Source organism: Hyaena hyaena, unplaced genomic scaffold, assembly GCF_003009895.1.
Source record: "Hyaena hyaena isolate Hyena2069 unplaced genomic scaffold, ASM300989v1 scaffold_69, whole genome shotgun sequence".
In the NCBI taxonomy this organism is placed as follows: Eukaryota; Metazoa; Chordata; class Mammalia; order Carnivora; family Hyaenidae; genus Hyaena; species Hyaena hyaena.
In genome coordinates, this window is record NW_024080702.1 from 1,638,420 (window position 1) to 1,664,863 (window position 26,444).

General features: G+C 50.6%; 1 protein-coding gene and 1 long non-coding RNA gene across 4 annotated transcripts in view; both read left to right on the forward strand.

Annotated features, from left to right (window-relative positions):
• Window positions 1–26,444, forward strand: part of AGO2 (argonaute RISC catalytic component 2) — a 100,584-nt gene that overhangs the window by 38,743 nt on the left and 35,397 nt on the right. For 2 of the 3 annotated variants that reach the window (XM_039232982.1, XM_039232984.1), the window contains exon 2: window positions 9,788–9,983. The exons of the other annotated variant lie outside the window; for it this stretch is intronic. In XM_039232982.1, coding sequence (XP_039088913.1) covers window positions 9,788–9,983 — 196 coding nt within the window. The remainder of the gene's footprint in view (window positions 1–9,787; window positions 9,984–26,444) is intronic. 3 annotated transcript variants of the gene reach the window in all.
• Window positions 777–1,454, forward strand: LOC120232329. The gene is made up of 2 exons (XR_005528541.1): window positions 777–852; window positions 1,187–1,454. It is a non-coding gene; the product is annotated as an uncharacterized LOC120232329 (long non-coding RNA).

The window sequence follows — 26,444 nt, forward strand, 5'->3', positions numbered from 1 at the left end:
GGCGCCCTGAAGGTGGCACATTTCTGGAGAAGCTCTGTGACTCTTTGGTTGGCTGCCTTCCTTGCAGGGCCGTCCCTCCGCCACCTTGTCTGCGAGCTGCCCAGGTTTTCGGCTGGGTCCTCGCCCTCCTCATCCTCACTCGGGGGGAGGCGGTGGGCACACGTGCCCGAGGGACAGGAGTGGAAGCGAGTGCCTCCCTAGGGTGTGGACACATCTTCCTGCTGGAGGAAGGGAAGGGGTCACTTCCCGGGGGACCCCCTGTCAGGGTCTGCATCGACCTTGGGGTGTCCTGAGCCCACTGCCCTCTGGGCTGTCCACCTAGCGGGGCCAGCGGAGTCCCAGGCACAGACACCTGGTTCCGGCGGCCTGGGCAGTGACCCCGCACCCCTGCCAGCCTCCGCCCACCTCAGGGACGCCCCCACCCGCGCAGGTCGGGGGGAGGGGGCCTGGCGCCAGGGCACTGACAAGGTGTGCACGCAACCCGGACCGCGTCCCAGCCGGGCTCTTCTCGGCCGTGGTGCCCCACTGGGCTGTCCGCACACAAGTACCTCGTCTCGGCGTTGGGCCAGAGGAAAACGCATCTCCCTGGGAGCTTGGCCGAGGCCCGGTTTTGTTTTTGTTTTTGCTCACAGCTGGCTAGTAGGTCGCCCGGGTCTAACACTGCAGTTGTGCAGAGAGTGTGTCGTTTTATTTTACCCCCAGCTGACAGCAGCAGATGTTCCTGTCTGCATTCTCAGCGCTTCATTCTGAGAATGCCTCCATTCATTTCACCAGGAAGGCTGCCGTGACTGTGTGGAACGTAGCTCAGTTGGCCGGGGCGGCCCTACGTGGGACCCGCCGTGTGGGCAACAGGTGGATCCGCCGCCCTCTGTCCTGGGGGCGGCAGGAAGGGCTGGTCCCACGGCATCTGCGTTCCGGGCTGTGCCCAGCGACTGTCAGAGCCCGTCCGTCCTTTGCTAGCCTGGGGTGAAAGCAGGCTGTGCGGGAGACCCCCGGCCCCGCGGGTGGTGGCGCGGCCCTGCTCAGCCACCGCCTGGCCGGGACCCTTGGCCTGAGCTCCTGTTGCCTCTCAGGAGCTGTCCAGAAGCCTGAGGGGGCTGACGCCTGGGTCGGCTTGGCCCACGTTGTGGCTCAGAAGGGCTGGGCGGCCTTGAGCTATTTTTGTCACTTTCTTTTGCCTCCATAGTTTCTGGCCAAGGCCCCACGTCGTGCACGCGGAATTCTAAGAGGAAAATAGAGACTACATGATGTCGGGTGCTCGTGCTCACTTCAAGGTTCTGTATGATAGCTTCGTGGTATTTGGTGGCAAGTCTTTAAATACCCTGGTCCCCATGGGCCAGACTCCCTCCAGTGCCCTGGGCAGCCCCACGGCGAGTGCACATGGAGACATAGCTCGGCTAACAGGAGTCCGAGCCTTTGGTTCGCTTGCCAGTAACCAAAGCTGCTTAATTGAAGAGCCAGACTCTGTATTTATTTAGTGACTCTGTGATATAGATTTTTCTAGACGAACATTTAAGTCCCCCAGGAGCGAAGGGTCACACGGGTCTTTTTGTTTCTGGAAGTGCTATACTCCTAATACATACGATGTAAATGGGAGGAACACCGTCTCGGGGGGGTGGGGGGGCTGTGGCAGGGCAAGAAGTCTCAGCCCCCCCCCCAGTGTCTTTTCTCCCCGCCCCCACCCCCACGCAGAGCCTCCAGACCTCGGTCGGTCTGTGACTCAGAGCAGGTTGGGGCAGAGGAAGGGTGAGTGACTCTCTCCCCTCTGTTTCCACGGTGACTTCCGGCCCCAAATTCTGCTATTTATTATGTGTCATCTGTGGTTGGGGATGTTGCTCTTGGCCTGGTGGCGTGAGCCAGACGGGCTGGGGGGGAGGGGGGCCGCGGCTGCAGCGAGCCCTCATCTGCCTAATGGGTCACGCAGGGTTTTTGCAAATTCTGTTCCAGGCGCTTAGGCCTTTAGAAAATAGCAGAAATGAAGGGCTTCTCTGAACAGTCATGCTTGTCCCTGCTTGCTTTCCATGCTGGCCGCCAGACAGCCTTGCCGGGGACGACTCCGTCCTTCCCCCCTCGTACCCCCAGGTGAACAAGCAGAGCCGTGAGGTCCTGAGCCCCCACGTAGCTTTGGCCCTGGGACACAGCTCGGCCTCAGTTTCAAACACGAGGCTGTGCTGTGAGGCCGTAGCAGGGTGTCTGGTTTCCGATTCCCAGCTCGGAGCCCCTGCCTGGCTGGCGGCCTGTGAGCTGGTTGTCATGGCAACCAGTAAATTGTGAGCTCACATCACGTCAGGGACGGACGCGGCGCCGGGGCGGCCATGGAGACAGAGAGCCCAGTTCTCGGGCCGCCGGGCGCAGCGCCGTCAGCAGGACCCTCCCCGTCTGCAGGCCCGCAGGCCCGCCCACCGCCACGGCCACAGACACGTCTTCTCTCAGAGACGGGGCCCCCTGTCCCCTTAGAGCAGGCGGCTCGCAGGCATTCGGGGTCACGAACCTCTTTGTCAGTCTGGTGAAGGTTATGGGTGGATCCCTTTCTAGAAGAGTGTTTTTCAAGGCACAGAACGAAATCTGTAGAATGACCAGGAAAGCCGGTCAGGTGGAAACACAGCTATCAAAATATGGAAACAGCTGTCTTCACATTCCCTAACAGGTCTAGCAGCGGCCGTAATAAGCATCATGATTTTGAAGTAGCAGTGAGTTTGAACTTGCTCTGTGGTGTCGGTAGTGGCCTCTATGTGACACGAGCGTCCCCGTCTCCACGTGTCACAGGTGATGTGGTTCGTGTCCGTGTTCATAACGGAAGATGTGCTCCATGTCCTGGAGATCCGTCCACTCTCACTGACCCTCTGCATTGGCCGTGTGGATCCTGAGACCTCGGGGGTGCGTGCTCACCATCGGGGTGCTGGCCCAGGGCACTTGGCCTGGTCACGACCGGTCCTGGGACCACTGGTGGCCGGACTCAGGCCTCAGGAAGCCAGACCAGCGGCCCAGATGAAGGCCGAGGCAGAGGGCAGGGAGGCTGACACACGCTGCCCTCCGAACCTGCCTTCCACGCTTGCTGCGTGTGGCCGCGTGTCCTGGGGTGCAGAGGGGCCTCGAAGCTCGCTTGTTTCTCAAGAAGGCAGGACATGAAAAAAGAAAACAGAAGTCTGGTGTAAACCAGTGGGGAAGGAGGTGGAGCTGGGGTCGGGGTGCTGAGGCGTGGGGAGTAGTGCCTCATTCCTGTAGGGCCTGGCCTCCTGGGTTCTCCCAGCGGGCGTGCGCACGGCTCCTGGCCGGGTGCTGGGGCTGATGGCCACGTGTCCTGGAGGGCACTCAGCGTGGTATTTGACAGAGCCCAGGGCACCCCAAGGCCTGGCTTGCTGTGTGGGGGACCTGAGCCGTGAAGTGATGGCGTGCCAGTGGCCAGGAGGCCTCTGACCTGCTGGGCAGGGCCGCAGGGAGGGCAGAGATGATGGACTGTGGCAGGGGGCCGGGTGAGGCCGGCAGCAGCCCTGCGAACAGGGAGGTGGAGGGAGTGCGCTGTGAGCACCGTCCTGTAGATCTTCAGGCCTGGAATCTGGGCTCAGACCCCAGTCCCGTTCCTGCTCTCTTGAGAACCCTGTGCACCTGAAGGGCAGGGTCCGTGCATGGCCGGGGCTACTGCCTGCAGCCTGGGGCCAGACAGAGGAGATGAACTGGTCAGCGAGTCCATTGTTCTCCAGGCTGGGAGCCTGGATCCTAGGCCAGCGAGGGGTGAAGATGGATCCAGAAGGCTGTGTTTTGGGGGGGAGGGGATGTTGGGAGGGCACAGGGGGAAGGCAGATGTGGAGGGCGGCTGTGGGAGGCGCTGGCTCGGGCAGTGGGGGGTGGAGGGCTGTGCCCCAAGCCCTCCTGTGGCCCCTGCTCCTCTCGAGGCTGTAGGAAGAGGTGTTCCTACGTGGTGGTCAGCACAGCACTTCATTTTTTAAGTGGAAATTTGGAACCCACTGAAATGCATCAGCAGGAGACGGCTCGCTGAGTGGTGTGGTCGTTACAGGCTCATGGTGGAGAATCGCATAGCACGACGTTAAATGGAAGCGGCCGGGCACAAACTGCGTGCTTGTGTGTTAGCACGTGTGCACCGCTGTGTCACATGGGCCTGTAGAAGAGGGATGATCTCCGGCGGCCTCTATTTCTTCGTATTTTTCTTTATCTTCTGTAATAGAAACCACAGTAGACGAAAGCAGTCGCCCAGTGTGTGCGTACCTGCAGGCAGGGACACAAGACACTTGTGTTCAGGGGCCATCACCTACAGGTGCTGCTTTAGAGAGTGCTCGGTGATCTCCAGCCGGGTGAAGAGGGCAGGTGAGGGGCTGGGGTCCCGGGTGGCCCCTCCCCCACAAGCTTTGGTTATCTGGTCCTTGAGGAGACAGCGTGCCTGTGAGATTTTTCTGGAAGGGAGCCACCTTCTCCTCTCGGAGGGGCTCATAGCCGTGCGTGAGGTCTTGTTGCAGGGCCCTGCCCGTGCGGCCAGCCGTGTCTCCTCTCCCCCAGGGACTGAAACGTGCCCCGCTCCGGCCACAGTGCTCGTCGTATACTGAACGGGTGCCAGGATCTCTCCGGGCCCGCGGTTCTGCGGCCTCCCAGCTCCGGGGGAAGAGTGGCAGTGACCATGCGGGCTGAAGCCTGCGCCCGGGCCTCACGCTGGGGTAGGGCATCGCGCTCTCGCTCCACGGCAGGCCCCATCCCCGCCGCCCAAACCCGCCTGCAGCACCTTCTGGGCACGGCGGGCACCGGAGCCCTCCCGGCCCCTCCCCTGCGTCTGTCCCGTGCCTGCAGGTGTCGCCCCAGCTCCTGCACTGTGAGCCCAGAGCCGCTGCCCTCCTCGGCCTGCCTGCTGGGGGTACTTAGGCATAAGTACCCACAGCAACATAGCTCCTGCTGCTCACTGAGGCCCCACCTGGGACCTGGCCACCCGGCTTGCCTGTCCTTACCGCTGGGTGGAGGGTCTGTCGCCCCTGCCACACTGAAGGGAGTGAGTTGGATGTAAGCAGGGCCCCGAGAGAAAGTTCTTAGCAGGGCCGCGGCTGAGGCTTGTCCACGCGGAGGCCTGTGCGTGTAAGCCCTGAGCTGCTGCGGCGCCTCCTTCCCAGCCCCCCGTTGGAGAACGTGAGGCAAACCTTCACTTGTCCCCTCTGGTCACCCGCCTCTCATCCTGGGTGCCAGCCCTTCCCTCGTTTCTGTCCCTTATGGAGGGTGGGGGGGGACGGGAGCTCCCCCTGCCGAGGGGGCTGCCCCGGGACCCTCTGCTGACAAGTTGGTGACAGTCTGGACCTTGTGGGGGGGGTTTCTTTAGGACCAGCGCCGTCCGGCAGAAGCCTCGCTTCAAACGCAAGGGGAAGCCCGCCTTCCGTGGCTTCTGTAAAACACACCCAAACTTCCTGCTCGCTGCGCCCCAGTTACTCATACAGGAAGTCGATTACTCATTCACTACGCTTCCCTTTCACTGATTGAGATGCGGCTCTAAAAATGGATCTTTGAAACACGTGTGCTCACTTTTCAGCAGGAGCCCCGCGCACACTTAGTGGCCCGTGTTACCTGACGCCGTCAGACTCGGGCTCCCTGCCCCCAGGACCCGCTCTGGTCGGGAGTGGGGGCTGGCAGATGAGCCAGTGACAGATGGACAGCTGTCCACACCCCCCCCACACCCCCGCCCCCCGCAGCTGAGGTGTCTTCCAGCTGTGACCATCTGGGGCTCCCCGGTGAGAAAGGAGGGGCCGCCATCCTGTCCCCCCCCCCCACGGGGTCCTGCCCCCCAGTGCAGAGGTAGGACCGACCAATGCAGATAGATGGGGGACGAGGCCGCTTGCGGGGGGCGGAGGGTGCAGGCCTGGGCGGCTTTCGCAGGAAGGTGGCACCGGATTTCTCAGTGAAGGATGGAGAAGATTGAGGGGGGGACTCGCGGTGGGGACGATGGCCCAGGCTGGCCAGCATGAGCACAGCCGGGGAGGAGGTGGGGTCTTCCTGCAGCGCGGGGCTGAGGGCCAGGTCCCTGCTGTCGGGCAGGCAGAGCCACGGCCGGCTCGCGGGGTCTCTCTGGTGAAGTTCCTCCCAGATCCTGCTCCTCCTGGGCTGTTACTCGGACTCTCACCTACTCCATGGATGGTGACGGTGCCCACGGCCACCTCCAGAGCATGTGCTCACCAGTACCCGGCTTGGGGGCCCCCCCCCCCCCCGCCGCCTGTGGCGTATCTGCAGTCAGACTCTGTTCCTCCTGCAGAACTGGTGAGGGGAAGGAGGCCGCGGGCCGGGCGAGCTTGGACAGTTAATCTCCAGGCGATACTGGAATGAGTTTTCAGAGTCATCTGTGTCAGCTGAGATGAAGGTGTGTGTGCTCTTCCGCATTTGGTTTTCAGGCCGGGACGTTATCCACCTGTTGGGGCCAAGAGCTGACGTCCCGCGAGGGTGTCCTTACCCCCACGTGCCATGCCGTCCCTTCCCCACGCGCTGGTGCTGCCGGGCGCTGGCACCGGGTCCTCTCTGGCATTTGCTTTGTGAGTCCTGCTTGACCTGGCCCTCGACAGAGCCTGACTCCCCGCGAAGTAGGAGTGAAAATGGATCCGAGATCTCTCCTCGGTTTGAGGCTGGGCAGGAGGGCGTAAAACTCGGGGGCCTCGGGGCGCCTGGGGGGCTCGGTCGGTTCCTGTCAGACTCTTGGTTTTGGCTCAGGTCATTATCTCGCGGTCCGTGGGTTTGAGCCCCACATCAGGATCTGTGCTGATGGCACAGAGCCTGCTTGGGATTCTCTGTCTCCTCCTCACGGCCCCTCCCCCACTTGTGCTCACTTTCTCTCCAAATAAATAAATAAACTTAAAGAAAAAAAAACCTGCTGGGGCCTCTCCCTAGTCTGCTCTGAAAACTGTTAGAGCTTTAACTTGTGATTGTGTATTCTACACGCCTTCCCATGAGCTCTCAGTATTTTCATTATTAAAAGCTAGAAGCAAAGAAGAAATATCCTGTGAAATTATATATTTCATGAATATGTTACCGTTGCGGTTTTTTCCCACTGCTTTCATTAATACAAGTCAGTAACACAAACCCGTGGACAGTTTTCCGTGTTTGCAGTGGCAAATGTTGTAGGAGTAACTCGCACTGTGGAGGTGGAAGAAACCGGCTCGGCCAGAGAAATGGGCTCTCGGTGTATCTGTGGCTGCGGTTAGAGTTGAGGCTGGTAAAATCACCACGTGTTAAGACGGGGTGGATGGCTGCTGGTGGCAGGCGGAAGTCTTGACTCAGGGTTGGGCCCCTCCGCTCCCTGTTGCTGTGTGAGCCATGAACAGCTTCGCTTTTCAGAGGGAGCACCTCTGCTCCGTGTCTGTGACGCACAGTTACGTATGTGAAAGCCCCTTGTAGCCTGGAAAGCCCTCAGTGCAGATTGTGTTCTGGTTCCTGGAATGGACCATGGGCAGCAGATGCCGTTGGCTCTGTGGCTGGTTGTTTCCTGGGTCACAGATGTCACTTCTGTGGTTTAACTGTGCTTCTGTATTCTCAAGACTCCCCTCGCTGGCTGCACGTCTGCCTGGGCGCAGGGACCATGTGCTCGCGGGCTCTGTTCGGGGACAGAGCTGGGGGACAGTGGAGCCCACTCCCGGACGTGGTCAGGGCCCATGGTGTGAAGGATCGCGTGTGGGCTGCGCTTACGAGGAGTAAACGCGCCCAATCCATTCGATGACACTCACACGCTGTCCTGGGCTCCGTGCTAAATGTGGAGCCTGCTTCAGAGTCTCTCTCTCTTCTTCTCCTTCTCTCCCCTGCTCACTCTTTCTCGCTCTCCAAAAAAAAAAGTGCGGCAGTAACTCACTGGTTGTGTATTTGCTGTGTACACTGTAGCTCCTTCTTTGAACATGAGAGACTAGAACGACGGGGCGGTTGTTAATCATCAGAAAAGGAGACAATGCCAACAGGGTACCCCCCACACGTAACTAAAGGGACCAGAATCACCAAGGTGGTGTCCCGCCTTCGTTCCTGTGCAAGCCGCTAATTTAATCAAGGAACGTTCCCTCCCCCCACCCCCACTCCTAAAGACAGTAAAAAGACATTTCACCCCAACTCCAATTTTCAGCAGTTCTGTTAATAAAGTTCAAACTGCGGCTTAGGAGAAAGCCAATTAAATATTTTTCCAATAACAGAATACTCTTAATTTTTGCTCACATGTCTTTTTTTTTTAATCCTCCTCATTAAAAAAAAAAAATTCCACATACTTCAATCCCTCCTGACATTTACTGGAAACAAAACTGTGCTACTAAAAATAAGCTGTTTTTATGGCATTTCTGACCTAGAAAAACTCAAGAGTCCTCAAATTATTTGTTTTCTGTCTTGTTTTCGATGAGAGAATGAACATGTTTAAGGGTTACTAATCTCACTGACTCACACCATCCGGAAATCTCCAGTCTGTCTCACTGAGCACCTATGACCCCCGAGCACGTACGTAAAGATGTGTACATCACATGCCGTCCCTGCCACAGACAGGCCTGGTGCCCCGTTAGTGCTGCGGAAGGCGCTGGGGACCAACGAGACGGAAAGTGTTCTCCGGCAGCCCACGTGTCCCCTCCCAGGACAGCTTGTGAGTGTCACTGAACGGGCGTGTGCATGTGCATTGATGTCAGGAAGGCTCAGCTTTCTTGTCTCTGGAGGTTGTAAACATCTTCCTCCCAGACTTTGGTGGCCCGTTGTAAAGGACGCTTTCTGAGTCCCTGACTTTGGTGGCCCGTTGTAAAGGACGCTTTCTGACTTTGGCAGCTGTCCCTTCCGTGTCTGAACCCCGGCGTCCAGAGGTTGAGCGGGTGTGTCTGGCCTCTCCTTGTGCACCGGCTGCTCAGAGACCCCGGGACAGGCAGATCGTCTTCCCCAAGTCGCTCTGGTCCCGCTGGAGTGACAGCCCGGTGGGATGACAGCGCAGTGTAGCACACTGTCCTGGAAATGTGAGCGGGGCAAGCTAGAGGCCGGAGAAGCAGGGAGACCTGAAGAGTGAGGGCTGGTCCTCAAGGGCTGGTGGGGGTCTTGGAGCGGCGAAGACCAGGCCGAGGCCAGACCCTGCAGACGTGAGGGCTAATTGTGGGGGCTGGCTGTGGGGCAGCCACGGAGGGACTTGGACCCACGGAGATCGGACCCTGTGGCGTGGAGTGTGGAAAGTGGGGTGAAGGAGGTGCCTGGACGCCGAGACCCCATCAGGGGGCTTCCCTAACTGCCTGTGCAGGGTGAAATGGGGCCCTGAGCTGGCGCAGAGAGGGATGGATAGGAACGGATGGTTCCAGTGGAAGCAGGTAAAATGAGGAAGTTGTGTGGTTGGCTGTGCAGATCGTGTGGGAAAGGTCATGGTAGTGGGTGGGCCACGGCCACGCTGATGGAGGCATGAATTGGGGGGAGAGTGGCTTAATTGTGGATGGAGTTTGAATAGTCTGCGAGCCTCTATGAGAGAGGAAGGGGGCTGGGTAGAGAAAATCCAGCATTCCAAGATCTGGGCGAGGAGAGGACCAAGGAAGGAAGAGTTGGAAAGGGAGGACATGGTGCCATGTCACTCGCCACCAAGGGACAGAGGGCCCCTGGAGCCTGGCAATTAGGGGCTCTCTGTGATGACTGGAGGCTGGGGAGGGGCAGGGGTGTGAGAGTCAGGGTTTCCCTGGGAACAGGCGAGCACAGGGAAGGAGGAGGAGGGGATGGGCAGGTGGGGGCCTCGAGCCAGGAAGGGCGGTTCTCGCACAGGAGGGTTCGGGGCCCCTGGGAAAGCCGGCGTTTCTCTGTGTAACGGGCGTTCTCTTGGCCGTTGCAGTGCTCGCGCCTCCTGCGCCGCCGCCGCCACCCATCCAAGGATATGCCTTCAAGCCTCCACCTCGACCCGACTTCGGGACTTCCGGGAGAACAATCAAGTTACAGGCCAACTTCTTTGAAATGGACATTCCAAAAATTGACATCTATCATTACGAATTGGATATCAAGCCAGAGAAGTGCCCAAGAAGAGTTAACAGGTATCTTCCCTCGTCCTTGACCTTGACCGATCGGCGTGGGTGACCTGCACACAGACCCACCTAACCCACCCTTCCATTCCCAGCAGGTCCTTCCCCGGAGGGGGGCCTTGGCGTTTACTTTTAGAAAAATGTTTTGTGTGTCATTGTGTCTGGATACAGTCGTCAAGTGTACTGGTCAGTGAGCTTTGACAGATGTGTGTTCGTGCCCATCAGCCTAGCCCGTTGCCTGGTGCCCTCTTCGTCGATTGACCCCAGCGCTAACAGCGGCCAGTGCTCCGCGTCCGTTTGTTCCCTGCCCCGTGAGAGCACCTCCCCCGAGCTGCTCCCTTGACTCCGCCTGATGTTTTGGAGATTGACCTGCATTGCTGTGTATTAATAGCTCCTTATTTTTACTGCTGAGCAATATTTTGTGATATGAATATTTCATAATTTCTTTATTCATTTTCTTGCTGGATGCTGGGGCTGTCTAGGCTTTGCCACGATGAACATTGTCTTTCCAGTCTTTTCTGGATGTACATTTTCATTTGTCTGAGATAAAATACCCAGGAGAGAAATTGCTGGATCACAGGGTAGGTGTAGCCTTAGCTGCATGAGACACTGGCAGAGTGGTTGAGCCGCCGCATTCTCCCACCAGTGCCCACCTCCTCTCAGCATGGGGGACGGTCAGGCTTTTGGAGTTTTGCATTTCGGTGGTGTCTCGTGGTTTCTCTTTGCCAGTTTTAACTTTCATTTCCCGGTAACTAGTGAGTTGAGCACCTCATCATATTAATTACATTATATTTACACGTTATGTAGCATCATGTAGTATTTCTAATAAAGTGTCTGCTGAAGCCTCTTCCCTGTTTTGTCTCTTTGTTACTGATTTGTAGGAGTTTTTAATAGATTTAAGGTGCAGGTCTGTGTTGGGAGTGTTTGGGCTTATGTATTTATTGAGGCCTGTGATCCATCTCAGACCAATTTTTGTCTGTGATGGGAGGTAAGGGTCTGTTGAAAAGACTTTTCTTTCCCCATCGATTCAACTGGGCACCTTTGGGTGGGGTGGGAATCAATTGATTGTCAGTTGCTGCCAGAAAGCCCTGTAGCAATTTTTATTACGATTGCTTTGAAACTGTAGATAAATTTGGGGAAAGTGGATACTATTGAATCTTCTGCTCCTTACACATGGCCATATTTTCCATTCATACTTTACATCATAGAGGTTTTTCGTTTCGTTTGTTCTAAGTATGCTGTGTCCTTTGCTGTTATTATAAATTGTGTTTTAAGATTTCATTGTCCACGAGGGAAGTTTCTCAGGAGGCAGTGACTCCTGACAAGTATGGGGTTTCTCTTTGGACTGATGACAAGTCTTGCAAACCTAGATTGTGGTGCTCGGAGGGTGACAAAACCCTGTGAATATACTAAGACCATTTAATCGTGCACTTTATAGACGTTAAAAAGGTGGGTTTTTTTGTTGTTGTTGTTATTTTTGAACAACGGTGGTTTTATTTCTTTACAGTTTCTAAAGCATTTTATTTTTTACTTGATCTATTGCAGTGGCTAAAAACTCCAGCGAAAGTAATGGTGAATGTATGTGGCGAACGCAAGCATCTTTGCCTTGTTTCCACTCTTATGGGGGATCGTTCCCTCACCGGTAATATTTTCTATTAGTTGCAGGATTTTCTTTGAGACCCTTTATCAGGCTGAGGGAGTTCCCTCCCTGATCATCACTGGGTGTTGAATTCTGTCAAATGCTTTGTCTGCGTCTTTTGGGGCGATCATATCGTTTTTCTTCCCTTTTTTCCCCCCACCTCCTATTAATAGGTGTATTAATTACATTGATTTTTATGTTAAAGTGGCTTGATTTTCTCACAGTTTGGATGTATTATTTTATATATTTACATATTATTTGCAATATTTACACATTATTCTTATATATTGCAGTGCTTAATTTGTTAGCATTTTGTTGTGAAGTTTTGTGTCTCTGCTCCTGGGATACATGGATGTGTACGTTTCCTGTTAGGTTCTGATAGCGGGGGCACGTGGTGTCGTGAAGTGAGCTGTGATGGGTACCCTCCTCCTCCCAACTCTCAGATGAAAGTCCAAGATTGGTGTAATTTTCCTTCTTAAATGTTTGGCTGAATTTGTCATTGAAATCATTTGGACCTGGAGTTTTCCTCGTACAGTGTAATTGTTTTATTAGGTATCAGGCTGTTCAGGATTTTTAATTTGTGTGTCTGTCTTGGTAATTTGCATCTTTTCAAGGCATCTATCCATTTCATGTAAGTTGTTGAATTTACTGGTGCAACATTTTGCCTAGTGTTTGTTCCTTTCCATGGTGAGAGCCTTGTTCATTCCTGGTATTTTATTTTATTTTTTTAGTATCTGTTTTTAAGAGAGAGAGAGAGAGGAGGAGGGGAGGGGAGGGGAGGGGAGGGGAGGAGAATGCACGCATGCACACGCACACGTTGGGGAGGGGCAGAGAGGGAGAGAGACACAGAACCCAAAGCAGGCTCCAGGCTCTGAGCTGTCAGCACAGAGCCCCACGCAGGGTTCTCAAACCCATGAACCATGAGCTCATGACCTGAACTGAAGTCAACAGCTTAATGGACTGAGCCACCCAGGCGCCCCTCATTCCTGATACTTTGACTTTGTGTTTTTTCTCTTTTGCCTTGACTAGCTTTGCTAGGGTTGTCAGTGATATTCATCTTTTCACAGAAACAACTTTTTACTTTGTTGATTTTTCTCTTTTGTCGAATCCCCTCGCCCCTTTGTTTTCTCTGATCTTTATTATCCTTCTATTCATTCTGAGGTTGGTTCATCACATTTAAATCTTGCCTCATTTCCAATCCGTTTGTTTAAGGCTGTAAATTTCCCTCTGAGCCTGGTTTTAGCTATAGCCCACAAGTTTTGATACATTTTAATTTTAATTCAAAATATTTTCTCATTTCTATTGTGAATTAGTGTCTAATCCCTGGTTTCTTATTGTTTTTAGAGATGTGTTCAATTTCTAACTCTTTGGAGATTTTGTTTTTGATACTCTGTTGATATTGGTTGCTAATTTAATTCCATAAACCATAACCATAAAGTTTAGAGAATGTACTCTGTAAGATGTCAGCCTTTTGGAGTCTATTGGGACTGACTTTATGGCCAAGCATGTGATTTATCTTGTTAAGTGTTTAAGTGTTATACGCTTGAAGAGAATGTGGATCCTGTGGTTGGTGGGTGTTGGGATTTATGAATAGTAGATGGAATTGGTTGATAGCATTACTCCAATTCTTTATATCCATCTCATTGTTTTGTCCAAGTATGGCGTGGGTTTGTCTGTTTCTCCCTTTATTTATTTATTTATTTATTTTTATTTATTTATTTTTCTCCCTTTAGTACTATTTTTTTTTAATATATTTTTTTAATGTTTTATTTATTTCTAAGAGAGAGAGAGAGACAGCGTGAGCAGGGGAGGGTCAGAGAGAGAGGGAGTCACAGACTGAAACAGGCTCCAGGCTCTGAGCTGGCAGTCAACACAGAGCCCGACGCGGGGCTCGAACCCATGAACCGCGAGATCATGACCTAAGCGAAAGTCGGACGCTCAACCGACTAAGCCACCCAGGCGCCCCCCTTTAGTACTATTTTTGTTTCATGTGTTTCAAAGCTCAGTTATTAGGTGTACACATTTTTATAATTTTTTTGTCTCTAAGGGTCAATTGAACCCTTTAGCACTAGGGAGCGTTCTCTGTTTTGGAATGCTTCTTGCTTAAAAAGGCTTTTCTGCCTGATTATTAAGAATCTCATAACCATTCCTAGCCTTACTGTTTAGCTGATGTACATCTTTGTACAAGCTGCACCCTCAGCCTGTGTGTGTTTGTGTTTATGTGTGTGTATCCCAAGTTGTGTCCCTTGTAGATAGCCTTTAATGGGGACTTTATTTTTGGATTTTAAGTGGTATGTTAAGTTTGCTTAAATATAAAGTAAATTTAAATTTAATTTAATTTAATTATCTGTGATTGGATGTAAATCTACCATCTTGCTATTTTTTAAAATTTCTGTATCTGTTTTTGTTTATTTTATTTTCAATGTTTATTTATTTTGAGTGGAGTGGGGCTGAGAGAGTGAGAGCAAGAGCGAGAGCGAGAGCGAGAGCGAGAGAGAGAGAGAGAGAGAGAGAGAAGCCCAAGCAGGCTCCGTGTTGTCAACATAGAGCCCCACATGGAGCTTGATCTCCCGAACCTTGAGATCATGACCTGAGCCGAAATCAAGAGTTGGGTGCTTCACTGACTGAGCCCCCCAGATGATGCCCCATGAGAATTTTATAGGAGTATAATTCTACTTACTCCTCTGTCCTTTTGCTATTGCTGTCATGTGTTTTACTTCTTTATTCATTATAAATCCCATGGTACAATGCTGCTGTTTTAAAGAAATTAAGAAAATGGTCTGTTTGCCCACGTAGGAACTTTACCTGGCTCTGTGGGTTCGTGTTCTCACCTCGCGCCATTCCCTTCCCGCCTGAAGAAAGCCCTTTAGCCTTTCTTGTTGTGCAGACGTGCTCGGGATGGATTCTTCCAGCACCTTTTTGAACTCTGCAAATATGCTCATTTCCTCCTTATTTTTGAAAGATATTTTTGCTGGATATTGAATTCTAAATTGACTCCCCCCCCCCCAACACCTTAAAGTTGTCATTATATACGTGTTTTAATCTTCATTATTTCTGATGAAATTTTGATTTTCAGCAGTTTGAGGTTCCTAATTTTTATTTTCTTTTTCTTTTTCCTTCTTGGTGTTCATTTGAGGTTTTCTGGACTTGTATGCTGATAACTTTCATGAAATTTGGGTGGAATGCTATCATTTCTTAAAATACTTTTTCTGCCCCATTTTCTTCTCTGTGAGATTGCAGTTATGCATATTCTAGGCCATTTTTATATTGTCCCCCAATCACTGAGCCTGTAATTTTTAAAGAAGTCTTTTCCTCCTCTTCCTTCAATTTGGATAACACATTATGTCCTTACCTGCCCTCCCTTTTTTTAGCGTCCAGTCTTTGTAATCATCTAATAATTGTTTTTCATTTAGATACTGTGATTTCCAGCTTTAGCTTTTGCATTTGGTTCTTTTTCATAGTTTATATTCTCGGCGAAGATCCCCCATCTGTTCAGTCATTGTGGGCACCTTTTTCTTAATGACTTCTTGAATGTACTCACAGTAATAGCATATGTGTTAACAGCCCTTGTCTGCTAATTACAACATAAGGGTCATTTTGGGATCTGTTTCTATTGGCAGGTTTTACCTTAGATTACAGGTCATCTTTTTGCTTACTTACATGCATAGTAAATTTTCGTTGTGGTTGAACATTACGTATGTTACAGTGAGGCTTTTGCTGTCTTGTTTGGTACCCTGCCCCACAAATCCCGACCTCTTCCGCAACCCCAGACCCTCCTCCCTGTTTCCTCTGTGTGACAAGACTGAGCTGTCTGGGGCTCCTTCCCCCTGTGCTGTGGTTTGGAAACCGCTCCCAGGCTCAGTGGATGTGTGGCTTACCTCACGCGCTTCCCTTCCCTCAATGATCACAGTCTCAGGCTGCCGCCTTTTCAATGCCAGAAATAGCCGTCTTGTATTTTTTTTTCTAGTTTTGTAGTTGTTTAGGGTAAAAGGATGAGTTCAATACCAATTACTTTGTCATAATCAGAAATCGAATTCTCAGTTGCAGTTTAAGAACTCACATTGGCTTTCCAGTTTGTGATAGTGCCTTCTACAGTGCTCTTTGCTGTAGTGTTTTTTTTTTTTTTCCTGATTACAGACTTTGTAAAAGAAAGAATATTTGGGGATTCCGTTCCCTCATGTGTAAAACCAAACAGTTGGATTTGCTCAGTGTGACATACACAGTGGTCCAGGCTCTTTAGAGGGTGATTTGGTATAAATATGGACATAAAAATAGTATATACCTTTTGACCCACCAATTCTACTTCTAAGCTATTTATCCCAAGAAGGTATGGCTCCATAGAGACAGTACTTGACGGTCATATAAGATCCTTTGAAATATGTGCTTACTGAAAAGCGTGTTTCTGAACAAAAACATTCGTTACAACTGGTCTAAACCCCTTTTTGTACTGAAAGTTCTTCCAAGATCTTTCCCCATGTCTTTTATGCTTTGAGACTGTCCCTGAAGGGGCTCGTTGACTTTCCTGGAGTCAAACACGTGTGTGGTGAATGCACTCTGGGAGGTGGAACGGAGGCGTGAATGACAGAGTGCCTTTCAGGGCTTTTTATTCTTGTGATGGCAGTTGGGCTCTTAGGTGATGGACCACATTGTACAGGACGTATCCTTTCGTGAAGGAGGCATGACTAAGACTCTGGCAGCTGGCAGCAGGGAAAGGCTGCTGGTGATTAGAACGTGAGGTCTTTGACTGACTGCACTGCCACATTCTTGGAGTTATCTGCAAGGTTCTAGAGCTACCCAGTATTTGGAAATTCCCTCAAACAAGTAGGTAATAAAGATGGGGTTTGGGCTGCATTTCTGTGGCCATGGCCAGCCCACGTCCTGGCCCGCCATGCTTCCCCTGGGTTTGGGGCCAACCTGAGAACTGCTCAGCCTAGTTAAATGTGTGAGCCTTCAGATTTCTTTTCTTTACTCTTCCTTCTGATGGACCTTGGCCAAGGTCCCATCTCAAAATTGTTATCAGCCAAAATCGCATGGGAAGAAGTTGGATGTAAAGTTTCAGTGCTACCACCAAAGCCCATGCACCAGCACCTTCACTTAATCTGCCCTCTGCCAGCCTCGCCTCCAGCATGACCTCCCATCGCGAGGCAGGTACTGTGGCCCTGGGCGTGCGGTGTGGGCAGGCTCGACACCGTCCGAGTCCCTCGCGGGGAAGGGTTCAGCCAGCAGCCGACAGTACCCCAGGCGCACGCTGCTGGAGGGAAGCTCAGGGTGGAACAGGAAGGCGGCAGAAGAGCATGGAGCCGGGGCTGTGGTCTGGCTGTCAGGCCCGTCTTCACATCCTATTCCCTCTTCCACGCCGCCGTTTCTGTGACAGCAGGCACCGGGTCGTGCTTCTGAGTTCCCAAAACTCTGTGCTATTGAAGAAGTTCAACCTGAAGTTCTGTGCAAAGCCGAGCAAAACACGCCGTCCGTCTGTGTTAGGATGAGTCACCGTGGGTCCTGCCTCGTGTGGCCTCCGCCTCTGGCCGTCCCGTCGATCACTGTTCACTGAGTGGCAGCTGTGGGAGGGATTAAATACAAGGCAAGGTGCCTCATCTCCAGAGGCTTCCAGGATCACGGTGGGCACAGAGATGGTCACACAGAATGGTCAGAGCGCGCTGCTGGTCTGGGTGGTGTGGGCCTTGCCGCCTGGACACCTTCCCACTGGGTCACAATCCACATTCTGCTCAGGAGCACAGGACGGGCTGCAGAAAGAAGGTGTGTTCCTTGTCTTTTGACTGTCCTTTCCTTCTGTTCCCCTTGAGCTCTGTTAAGTGGCCCTCAGAGAGCACTGCAGAAGTGATCACAGGGTGGAGTGTGTGCGTGTGTGTGTGTGTGTGTGTGTGTGTGTGTGTGTGGTCTGTGTGTGCACATGTGGCAGGAGGGTGGGGCAGTGCAGCATGACTGTCATTTGCAGCCTGCTGTTTACTTCGGCCACTGTCCACTAGAGGGGTTGAATATTGGTTCAGACTTTTTAGAATGTGGTTTGGTGTATGTGCTAAAAGTAAAATAGTATATATACCCTCTACTACTTTTTCTTTTCATTTTTTTAAATTTATTTTGAGAGAGTGTAAGTGGGGGAAGGGCAGAGAGACAGGGAGAGAGAGGGAATCCCAAGCAGGCTCCCCCTGTTAGTGCAGAGCCTGATGGGGGGCTCGAACTCATGAACCATGAGATCATGACCTGAACTGAAACCAAGAGTCAGACACTTAGCCAACTGAGCCCCCCAGGCACCCCTGTACACCCTTTACTTCTAAGTATTTATCCCAAAGACAGGTGGACAAGGATGTCTAATATTGTGATGGGGAAAAAAAAAAAAAAAGAAATCATCTACATGTCAGTCAGTAGGGATGGAACGACGGACAGGTGAGTCAGTAGGGATGGAACGACGGACAGGTGAGTCAGTAGGGATGGAACGACGGTCAGGTCGGTCAGTAGGGATGGAACGACGGTCAGGTCGGTCAGTAGGGATGGAACGACGGTCAGGTCGGTGAGTAGGGATGGAATGACGGACAGGTGAGTCAGTAGGGATGGAGCGACGGTCAGGTCGGTCAGTAGGGAGGGACGATGGACAGGTTGGTGAGTAGGGATGGTTAAACATCCTGTGTGTACAGTGCAACTGTAGACAACAGTGAAATGGAGTTTCATGTGTGAACATTCAGTCTGGAAACATAGACAACTAAGTCATAAGTGGCTTGTTAATAGGACTTTATGTTACAAGAAGCAGTCATGTCTCTATTTCTAGACTTGATGGCCACTTTGTATCTAGTGACAAGGCAAGGTCTCGGAGACACCTAGTGGGAAGACAGCAAGCTCCAGAAGCGTGTTTGATGCCATATGTTTAAAAAATAATGATACACTGTATTTCTTTTTATGTCCCTACATATTTATGTAAACGCATGGGTTTGAAAAGCATAAAGTCACTTCGGAGAGGACTGACAGGAGGAGGTAGTCTGGGCAGACTTCCAGCATGATCCATATTTGAAATTGGCAGTGACGACAGAGTCATGCAAAACTTGTGTAGCTCGAGATTAACAAAGGAATGCATTTTGTTTTTTAAAGAGAAAACTTCCCCATGGGGGCGCCTGGGTGGCTCAGGGTGTTACGTGTCGGACTTCGGCTCAGGTCATGATCTCACAGTTCGTGAGGTCGAGCCCCACATCAGGCTCTCTGCTGTCAGCACAGAACCTGCTTCAGGTCCCCTGTCCACCCCCTCGCCCCTCCCCTGCTCATATTCTCTCTCTCTCTCTCTCTCTCTCTCTCTCTCAAAATAAATAAATTTAAAAAGAGAGAGGAAAGGTGCCCAGAATTATGGCGAAAGGGCACCAAGAAAGTTGCCAGCCCATGTGGATCAGCAGTTTTAGGTCTTGCTACTGCAGCTGGCAGCATGTGGCTTTGTGCCTCTGTGTCCCGAGCGTGAGACGGAGAGGACAGTGCCCACCCCCCGAGGCCGCCGCGGGGGCCAGACCAGCTGCGCAAAGCGCCTGCGCAGGGTGAGTGCTGGCATCTTTACGCCCAGGGCGTGGACCCTCCGGGAGCTTCGGGTCTGTGGCCTTGTGAGTGAGGCCAGCCGCGCAGCCCCAGACTTCTGTGCAGTGAAGGCGTTTGTCCAGGGAGCCACACTCCTGTAGCCCGGGAGCTTGGCTTCAGGACGAGCTAGACGCAGGGCCCCGAAAGGTCACGTACCCCAGGGGGTTCCTCCGGGAAGCCTCTGAGCAGTTGCTAGGGAGCAGCTCGTCAGGGCCAGCCCCCGGGGCTTGAAGGAGGGGTGCGGGTGTGTGTGTGTGTGTGTGTGGAATGGGTGCAGGCCTTCCCCTGAGGATGGAGACGTTGTGGAGACGCCGGTGCTGATGGTGGCACAGCAGTGTGGCTGTACCCGGTGCCGCTGAACCGTACATGTAAAAATGACTGAAATGACAAATTGTATGCTGTTGTATTTTTACCACCATTAAAGCAGAGAGACTGAGACACAGGAAGGAACGAAGGCCAGTCAGTCCCTGGCCAGTCCCTGGGAGGCGGTCAGTGTGAACGAAGGGAAGGGACCTGCATGTTTTACAGTCAATGGCCAGCCTGTCATAAAAGTTAAGGGGCGTGATCCCCACTTACGTTCAGCACAAGGTGAACCTTCCTTCCTTCCCGGGAGGGTCAGTCTCCGAGGCCCGGGAGCAGACCTTGGGTGCTAACGGGTGCCTTCTCCCGGGCCCTGGGGTGGCCAGGGTTCCACACGACCGGTCACCCGAGCAGGGTCGCTTTGTAGCACATCGGCGTGGCGCCGGCTTGTGATGCCTGAGCCCCGGCCGTGCCGGATTCTGCGGGCGCTGGATGCGCCTGCGCGGAGGCTGTGCCCACCGTCGGTACGTGAGTGGTGCGCCTGCGCGGAGGCTGTGCCCACTGTTCGGTGCGTGAGTGGTGCGCCTGCGCGGAGGCTGTACGCAATGTCGGTACCTGAGTAGAATTGTCACGGCAGCAGCAGGATCGGGTTCGCCTTAAGGCAGTGAGTGTTGGTATAGACACATCTCAAGGGGCAAGGGCACGGCTTCACTAGATGCGTGGTTGCCTCAGCACAGGCTTCGAGGAGTAGGCCCTGTTCATTTTTCTGTTCCTCTGTCATAAAAGAAATGTCTGCATGCCCGTGGGTCTTTCTCTGGGCTCTTGATGCTGTTCCGGGGCCGCCTGGCCCTTCCCTGCTTCTGCACAGCACCGTCCCTGTCGCTGTAACTCGTACGCATCCACCTGTTCCTGCTCAGAGGGCCCTGGCTAGCCTCTGTGCTTCATGTTTCCAGGTACGCGTCAGGAAGTAGTCAGCGTGCAGGGTCGGGGCTCAGGCCCCCACCTCACGGTTGGTGCGTTCGAGCCGCGCGTCCAGCTTGCTGCTGTCAGCCTGTCAGCACAGAGACCACTTTGGATCCTCTGTTCCCCTCTCTCTCTGCATCCCCTGTGCTTATGCATGCTCTCTCTCTCTCTCAAAAAAAAAAAAAAAAAGAATAAAACATTTTAAGAGAGAGAAATTAGTCTATTAAATTCCATAAAATAAACCCCTTTGGATTTTTTTTTTAATTGGGATTAAAGGAGTGGTTTTCTTTGGGGAGAAATGACTATTCCAATCCATGATGATGGTATGTTAGTTGGTTTATTTTGTTTTGGTTTTTTAACACTTCTGGTATTTCCAGTTCCCAAACAGGATTTGTGAGTGCCACTGGGAACTGGTTGTCCCCCGTGCCTCATTCCGCACACACTTTGGGTAAATCTGCCCTTCATTGGGACATGAACGACTGCACCACACCCTATGTATGCTCTTCTCCCATCTGAGCACGGAGAGGGACAGCAGCGGGTGATGCTTTCTTTCTAGAAAAGGGGAGCCTGATAGGGCGTCCACTGAGTCTGGAAACATGCATGAAAACATAGCACACAACGTACTGATACTTTGTTGCTTTATACAGTAAGATCATTTTTTTAAATTTATTTTTGAGAGAGAGAGAGAGACAGTGTGATCAGGGGCAGAGAGAGAGGGAGACACAGAATCTGAAACAGGCTCCAGGCTCTGAGCTAACTGTCTGCACAGAGCCCGACGCAGGGCTCGAACCCACAAACCGTGAGATCATGGAAGTCAGGCGCTTAACTGACTGAGCCACCCAGGCGCCCCCAGTAAGATCATTTAAATCTGTGTTTCCAGACACAGCCATGCTGTGTAGCCAAGTAACTCAGAAGGTCCTCTGCTGTCAGAGAAACTCTTCTCAGAGTGGCTGCAAAATCTTCTTACAGGAGAAGAAAAAGCATTAACTCCATAAATGCAGTTGCTGGAAACCAAAGCTTTGTGGCACATCTGCATTTTCTAGGAGTTCAGGGGAGGGGGTTTGTGGCCCCTCCCCACATGACACTCTTCCAAGACTGGGCTTCCTGGTCTCTTTAAGATTGACTTTGCCCACAAGCTCCCCCCTCCCTCACCACTCCCCGCTGAGAGGGTGAACGAGTGAGTGAATGAATGAATGAACAAATAAAGACTTGGTAATAAGCCAGTCAGATAGCATGTTTTCACTCATGTGTAGAATTTGAAAAACTTAACAGAAGACCACGGGAGTAGGGAAGGAAAAATAAGCTACAAACAAGGGAGGCAAACCGTAAGAGACTCTTAAATACCGAGAACAAACAGGGTGTGGGGCCTCGGGGGGCAGGGAAGGTGGGTGATGGGAATTGGGGAGGGCATCTGTTGGGACGAGCACTGGGTGTTGTATGGAAGCAATGAATCACGGGATTCTACTCATGAAGCCAAGAGCACACTGTACACACTGTATGTTAGCCAACTTAACAATAAATTATTTAAAAAAAAAAAAGAAGACTTGGTACTGGGGAAATGTGTGTACTTGTGTGCATTTCTGGAGACTCTGCTATGTGCTGGACCCTGGATTTACACGGATAAAAAGGCAAGGACTCTTTGTGAAGCATGCGGTGTTTTTCTGCAGGCTTGTCGGGATTTTCATCAAATACTAATGTCCACCAGTAATGGTAGTTTTTTCGTCTTTACCATCCTCTCCCTGTCTTACCTTTCGCGGTGAGCATAGCCTCCAACCCATCAGTGAGCAGAAGCGGCCCGAGCACCAGCTTTGCTTTATTGTGAGTCCCAGCGGGAGGCCTCTCCCAGATGAAGGACATGTCCATCTGTTCCTGATTTGCTAATTTAAAAAAATTGTGAATGGGTGTTGAATTTTAGTAAATGCTTTTTCCTGTATCTTTGAGATAATAATTTAAAAAAAATTTTTACATTTGATTTTTAAAACAAATTTATTGAGATATAATTGTGTACAATAAAATGCATCCATTTTTAGTTTACAGTTAATGAGTTTTTAAAAACCGCACACACACATAACAAGGACGTCAGTGGAGGTGAGGGACATCCTGACAGCCCCAGAGCTCTTTCCTGCCCCTTCACAGCCAGTCCCCTGTCCCCTGCCCCTGGGCAGCCACCGAAGTGCCTTCTGCTAACACAGATCCTTGTTGCCTGTTCAAGAGTCTCCTATAAATGGAATCGTACAGCGTGCACTGCCGCGTGCCTGGCCCCTTTCCTGAGCGTGTCTCTACGACACGGCTGTCACGTTGCAGGCACTAGCAGTCCTGCAGTGGGAGAAGTGCCCCGTTACACACTTGTGCCCTGGTCTGTTCACCCAGTTGACAGACAGAGTTGTTTCCGGTTTGAGGCTGTTCTAAACATTTGCATGCCAGAGTTGACATAGTTCCGTGTTTTCATTTCTCTTGTGTCCTTCCTGGTACCACTAGACAGCATGGTAAATACACGCTGAACTTTACAAGACTCCACCCCCCAGGTCTGTACTCCCCCAGCAACAGGGTGTGAGACTGTCCCCCTGCGCTCCCCGCTGCAGCCCTGGCTCTGCTCAGCCTTTGTCTCTTCAGCCCTGGCTGTTGGATGTGTGGTGGTCTCTCTGTGGTTTTGGTAGCATTTTCCTCATGACTAAAGAGGAGCATCCTTTCCTGTACTGACTGACCATTCGAGTAGCTTCTTTGGCAGTATGTCTGTTCTTATCTTTTACCCATCGTTTAAAGTTGGTTTGATTGTCTTCCTGAGTTATGAGAATTTTCTTTTATTAAATTTTATTAAAATTTTTAATGTTTTAATTTTATTAAAAATTTTTTAATGTTAATTCATTTTTGAGAGAGAGAGAGAGACAGAGAGAGAGAGAGCATAAGTGGGGGAGGGACAGAGAGAGAGGGAGGCACAGAATCCGAAGCAGGCTCCAGGCTCTGAGCTGTCAGCACAGAGCCTGACTTGGGGCTTGAACTCATGAACCAGGAGATCAGACGCTCAACCCACTGAGCCATCCAGGCCCCCCCAAAGGGTTTTTAATTTGATGATGTTTTTGAATGTACTACATTTTTTTTTTTGGTGTTCATACTATTTATGTTCTAAGAAATCTTTGTTTATTCCAAGGTTCATTAAAGATTTTTCTCTTATGTTTTCTTCCAGAAGTTTTGTAGCTGTAGATTCTACTTGATGTCTGTAATGTGTTTTATGTTGGTTACTTTTGTCAGATTAAATCCAACCTTTCATTCCTGGTTATCTGCCCAGCACTGACACAATGTCTTATTATTGCTTTAATATATATGTATTTTAAATTTTTTAAAAATTTAAATCCAGGTTAGTTAACGTAGTGTAATAACGATTTCTGGAATAGAATTTAGTGATTCACCGTTTATACATATATAATACCCAGTGCTCATCCCAACAAGTGTCTTCCTTCCGTCCCCCATCTAGCCCATCCCCCCACATAGCACCCCACCAGCAACCCTCAGTTTGTTCTCTGTATTTAAGAGTCTTTTATGGTTTGTCTTCCTCTGTTTTTATCTTCATTTTGCTTGCCTTCCCCTATGTTCATCTGTTTTGTATCTTAAATTCCACACATGAGTGAAATCATATACTTGTCTTTCTCTGGCTGACTTATTTCCCTTAGCATGATACCCTCTAGTTCCATCCACGTTGTTGCAAATGGCAAGATTTCTTCCTTTTTGATCGTGGAGTAGTGTTCCATTGTATATACATACCACGTCTCCTTTATCCACTCATCAGCTGATGGACATTGGGGCCCTTCCCATAATTTGGCTGTTGTTGATAGCGCTGCTATAAACACTGGCATGCATGTGCCCCTTCAAAACGGCACTCCTGAATCCTTTGGGTAAATACGTAGTACTGCAGTTACTGGGTTGTAGCATGGTTCTAGTTTTAATTTTTTGAGGAACCTCCATACTGTTTTCCAAAGTGGTTACACCAGTTCACATTCCCACCAGCAGCTGCAAAAGGGTTCCCCTTTCTCTGCATCCTCACCGGCACCTCTTGTTTCCTGAGTTGTTAATTTTAGCCGTTCTGACAGGTGTGAGATGGTATCTCATTGTGGTTTTGATTTGTATTTCCCTGGTGATGAGTAATATTGAACATCTTTTCATGTGTGTGTTAGCCATCTGGATGTCTTCTTTGGAAAAGTGTCTGTTCGTGTCTTTTGCCCATTTCTTCACTGGATTATTTGGTTTTGAGTGTTGAGTTTGAGAAGTTCTTTATAGATTTTGGATACTAACCCTTTATCCGATATGTCATTTGCAAATATCTTCTTCCATTCCGTTGTTTACCTTTTAGTTTTGCTGGTTGCTTCCTTTGCTGTGCAGAAGCATTTAATCTTGACGAGGTCCCAATAGTTCATTTTTGCTTTTGTTTCCCTTGCCTCTGGAGACATGTCGAGTAAGAAGTTGCTGCAGCCAAGGGGTACCTGGGTGGCTCAGTTGGTTGGGCATCTGACTTTGACTCAAGTCATGATCTTGTAGCTCGTGGGTTCAATCCCTGTGTTGGGCCCTGTGCTGATAGCTCAGAGCCTGAAGCCTGCTTTGGATATTCTCTCTCTCTCTCTCTCTCTCTCTCTCTCTCTCTCTCAAAAATAAACATTAAAAAAAAGAAGGAGTTGCTGCAGCCAAGGTTAAAGAGGTTGTTGCCTGTTTTGTCTGGAATTTTGATGGCTTCCTATCTTATGTTTGGGTCTTTCATCCATTTTGAATTTATTTTTGTGTCCAATGTAAGAAAGTGGTCCAGGTTCATTCTTCTGCATGTTGCTGTCCAGTTTTCCCAGCACCATTTGCTGAAGAGACTGTCTTTTTCCCATTGAATATTCTTTCCTGCTTTGTTAGATGAGTTAGCCATGTGTTTGAGTACCCATTTCTGGGTTCTCTATTCTGTTTCAGTCATCAGTGTTTTTGATTTTGTGCCGGTACCATACCGTCTTGAAGACTATAGCTTTGTAATAGTTTGAGGTCTGGAATTGTGATGCCTCCAGCTTTGGTTTTCTACAATGTCTTATTTTTAACGTGTCGCTGGACTCAGTTTGTTAATACAGTTAACTCTTGCACAACACAGTTTGAACTGTACATGTCCACTTATGTGGATTTTTTCAATAAATGGAGTCCTGAAAGTAAATGTATTTTCCTTTCCTTGTGACTTTCTTAATTTTTTTTTTAATGTTTGCTTATTTTTGAGAGACAGACTGTGAGTGGGGAGGGTTAGAGAGAGGGAAACACAGAATCCGAAGCAGGCTCCAGGCTCTGATCTGTCAGCACAGAGTCCGAAGTGGGACTTGAACTCACGAATGGTGAGATCATGACCTGAGCTGAAGTTGGACACTTAACCGACTGAGCCACCCAGGTGTCCCTTCTAATAACTTTCTTAATGATGTTTTCTTTTCCTTAGCTTACTTTATTGTAAGAATATAGTATGTAATATACATAACATAGAAGTATGTGTTTATTAACTCTGATACCGGTAAGTGGTGGTCAGTAGTAGGCTATTAGTAGTTACATTTTGGGAGTATCTAAAGTTGCATGCGTGTGTGTGTGTGTGTGTGTGTGTGTGTGTGTATGGGGGTTTGACTGGCAGTGTGTGCACCCCAAGCCTTGCATGGTTCAAGGGTCAGCTGTACTTTGTTTCTTCATCCATATTTATAAGTGAAATAGGCTCTTGATCACCTTGTCGGGTTTTGAAGTAGAAGTCTCGCTAGCCTCATAAAATGAGTTGGGGGCATGTGTCCTCCTAATTCTATTCACCATAATTTTGAATTCAGTTGGATGATTTTGTTCTTTGAATCTGGATGGAACTCTCCAGTGGGGCCACCTAGACCTCGAGTAGGCAGTGACACCCTGCCAAGAAGATGAGGGCTTTGTGGCTTGGATAACGGTGGCCTGGAGACAGCCCGTTTCGGATGGCCCAGAGCAGTGTGAAGACACCCAGGGGAGCCTGGGCCCTGGCTGCT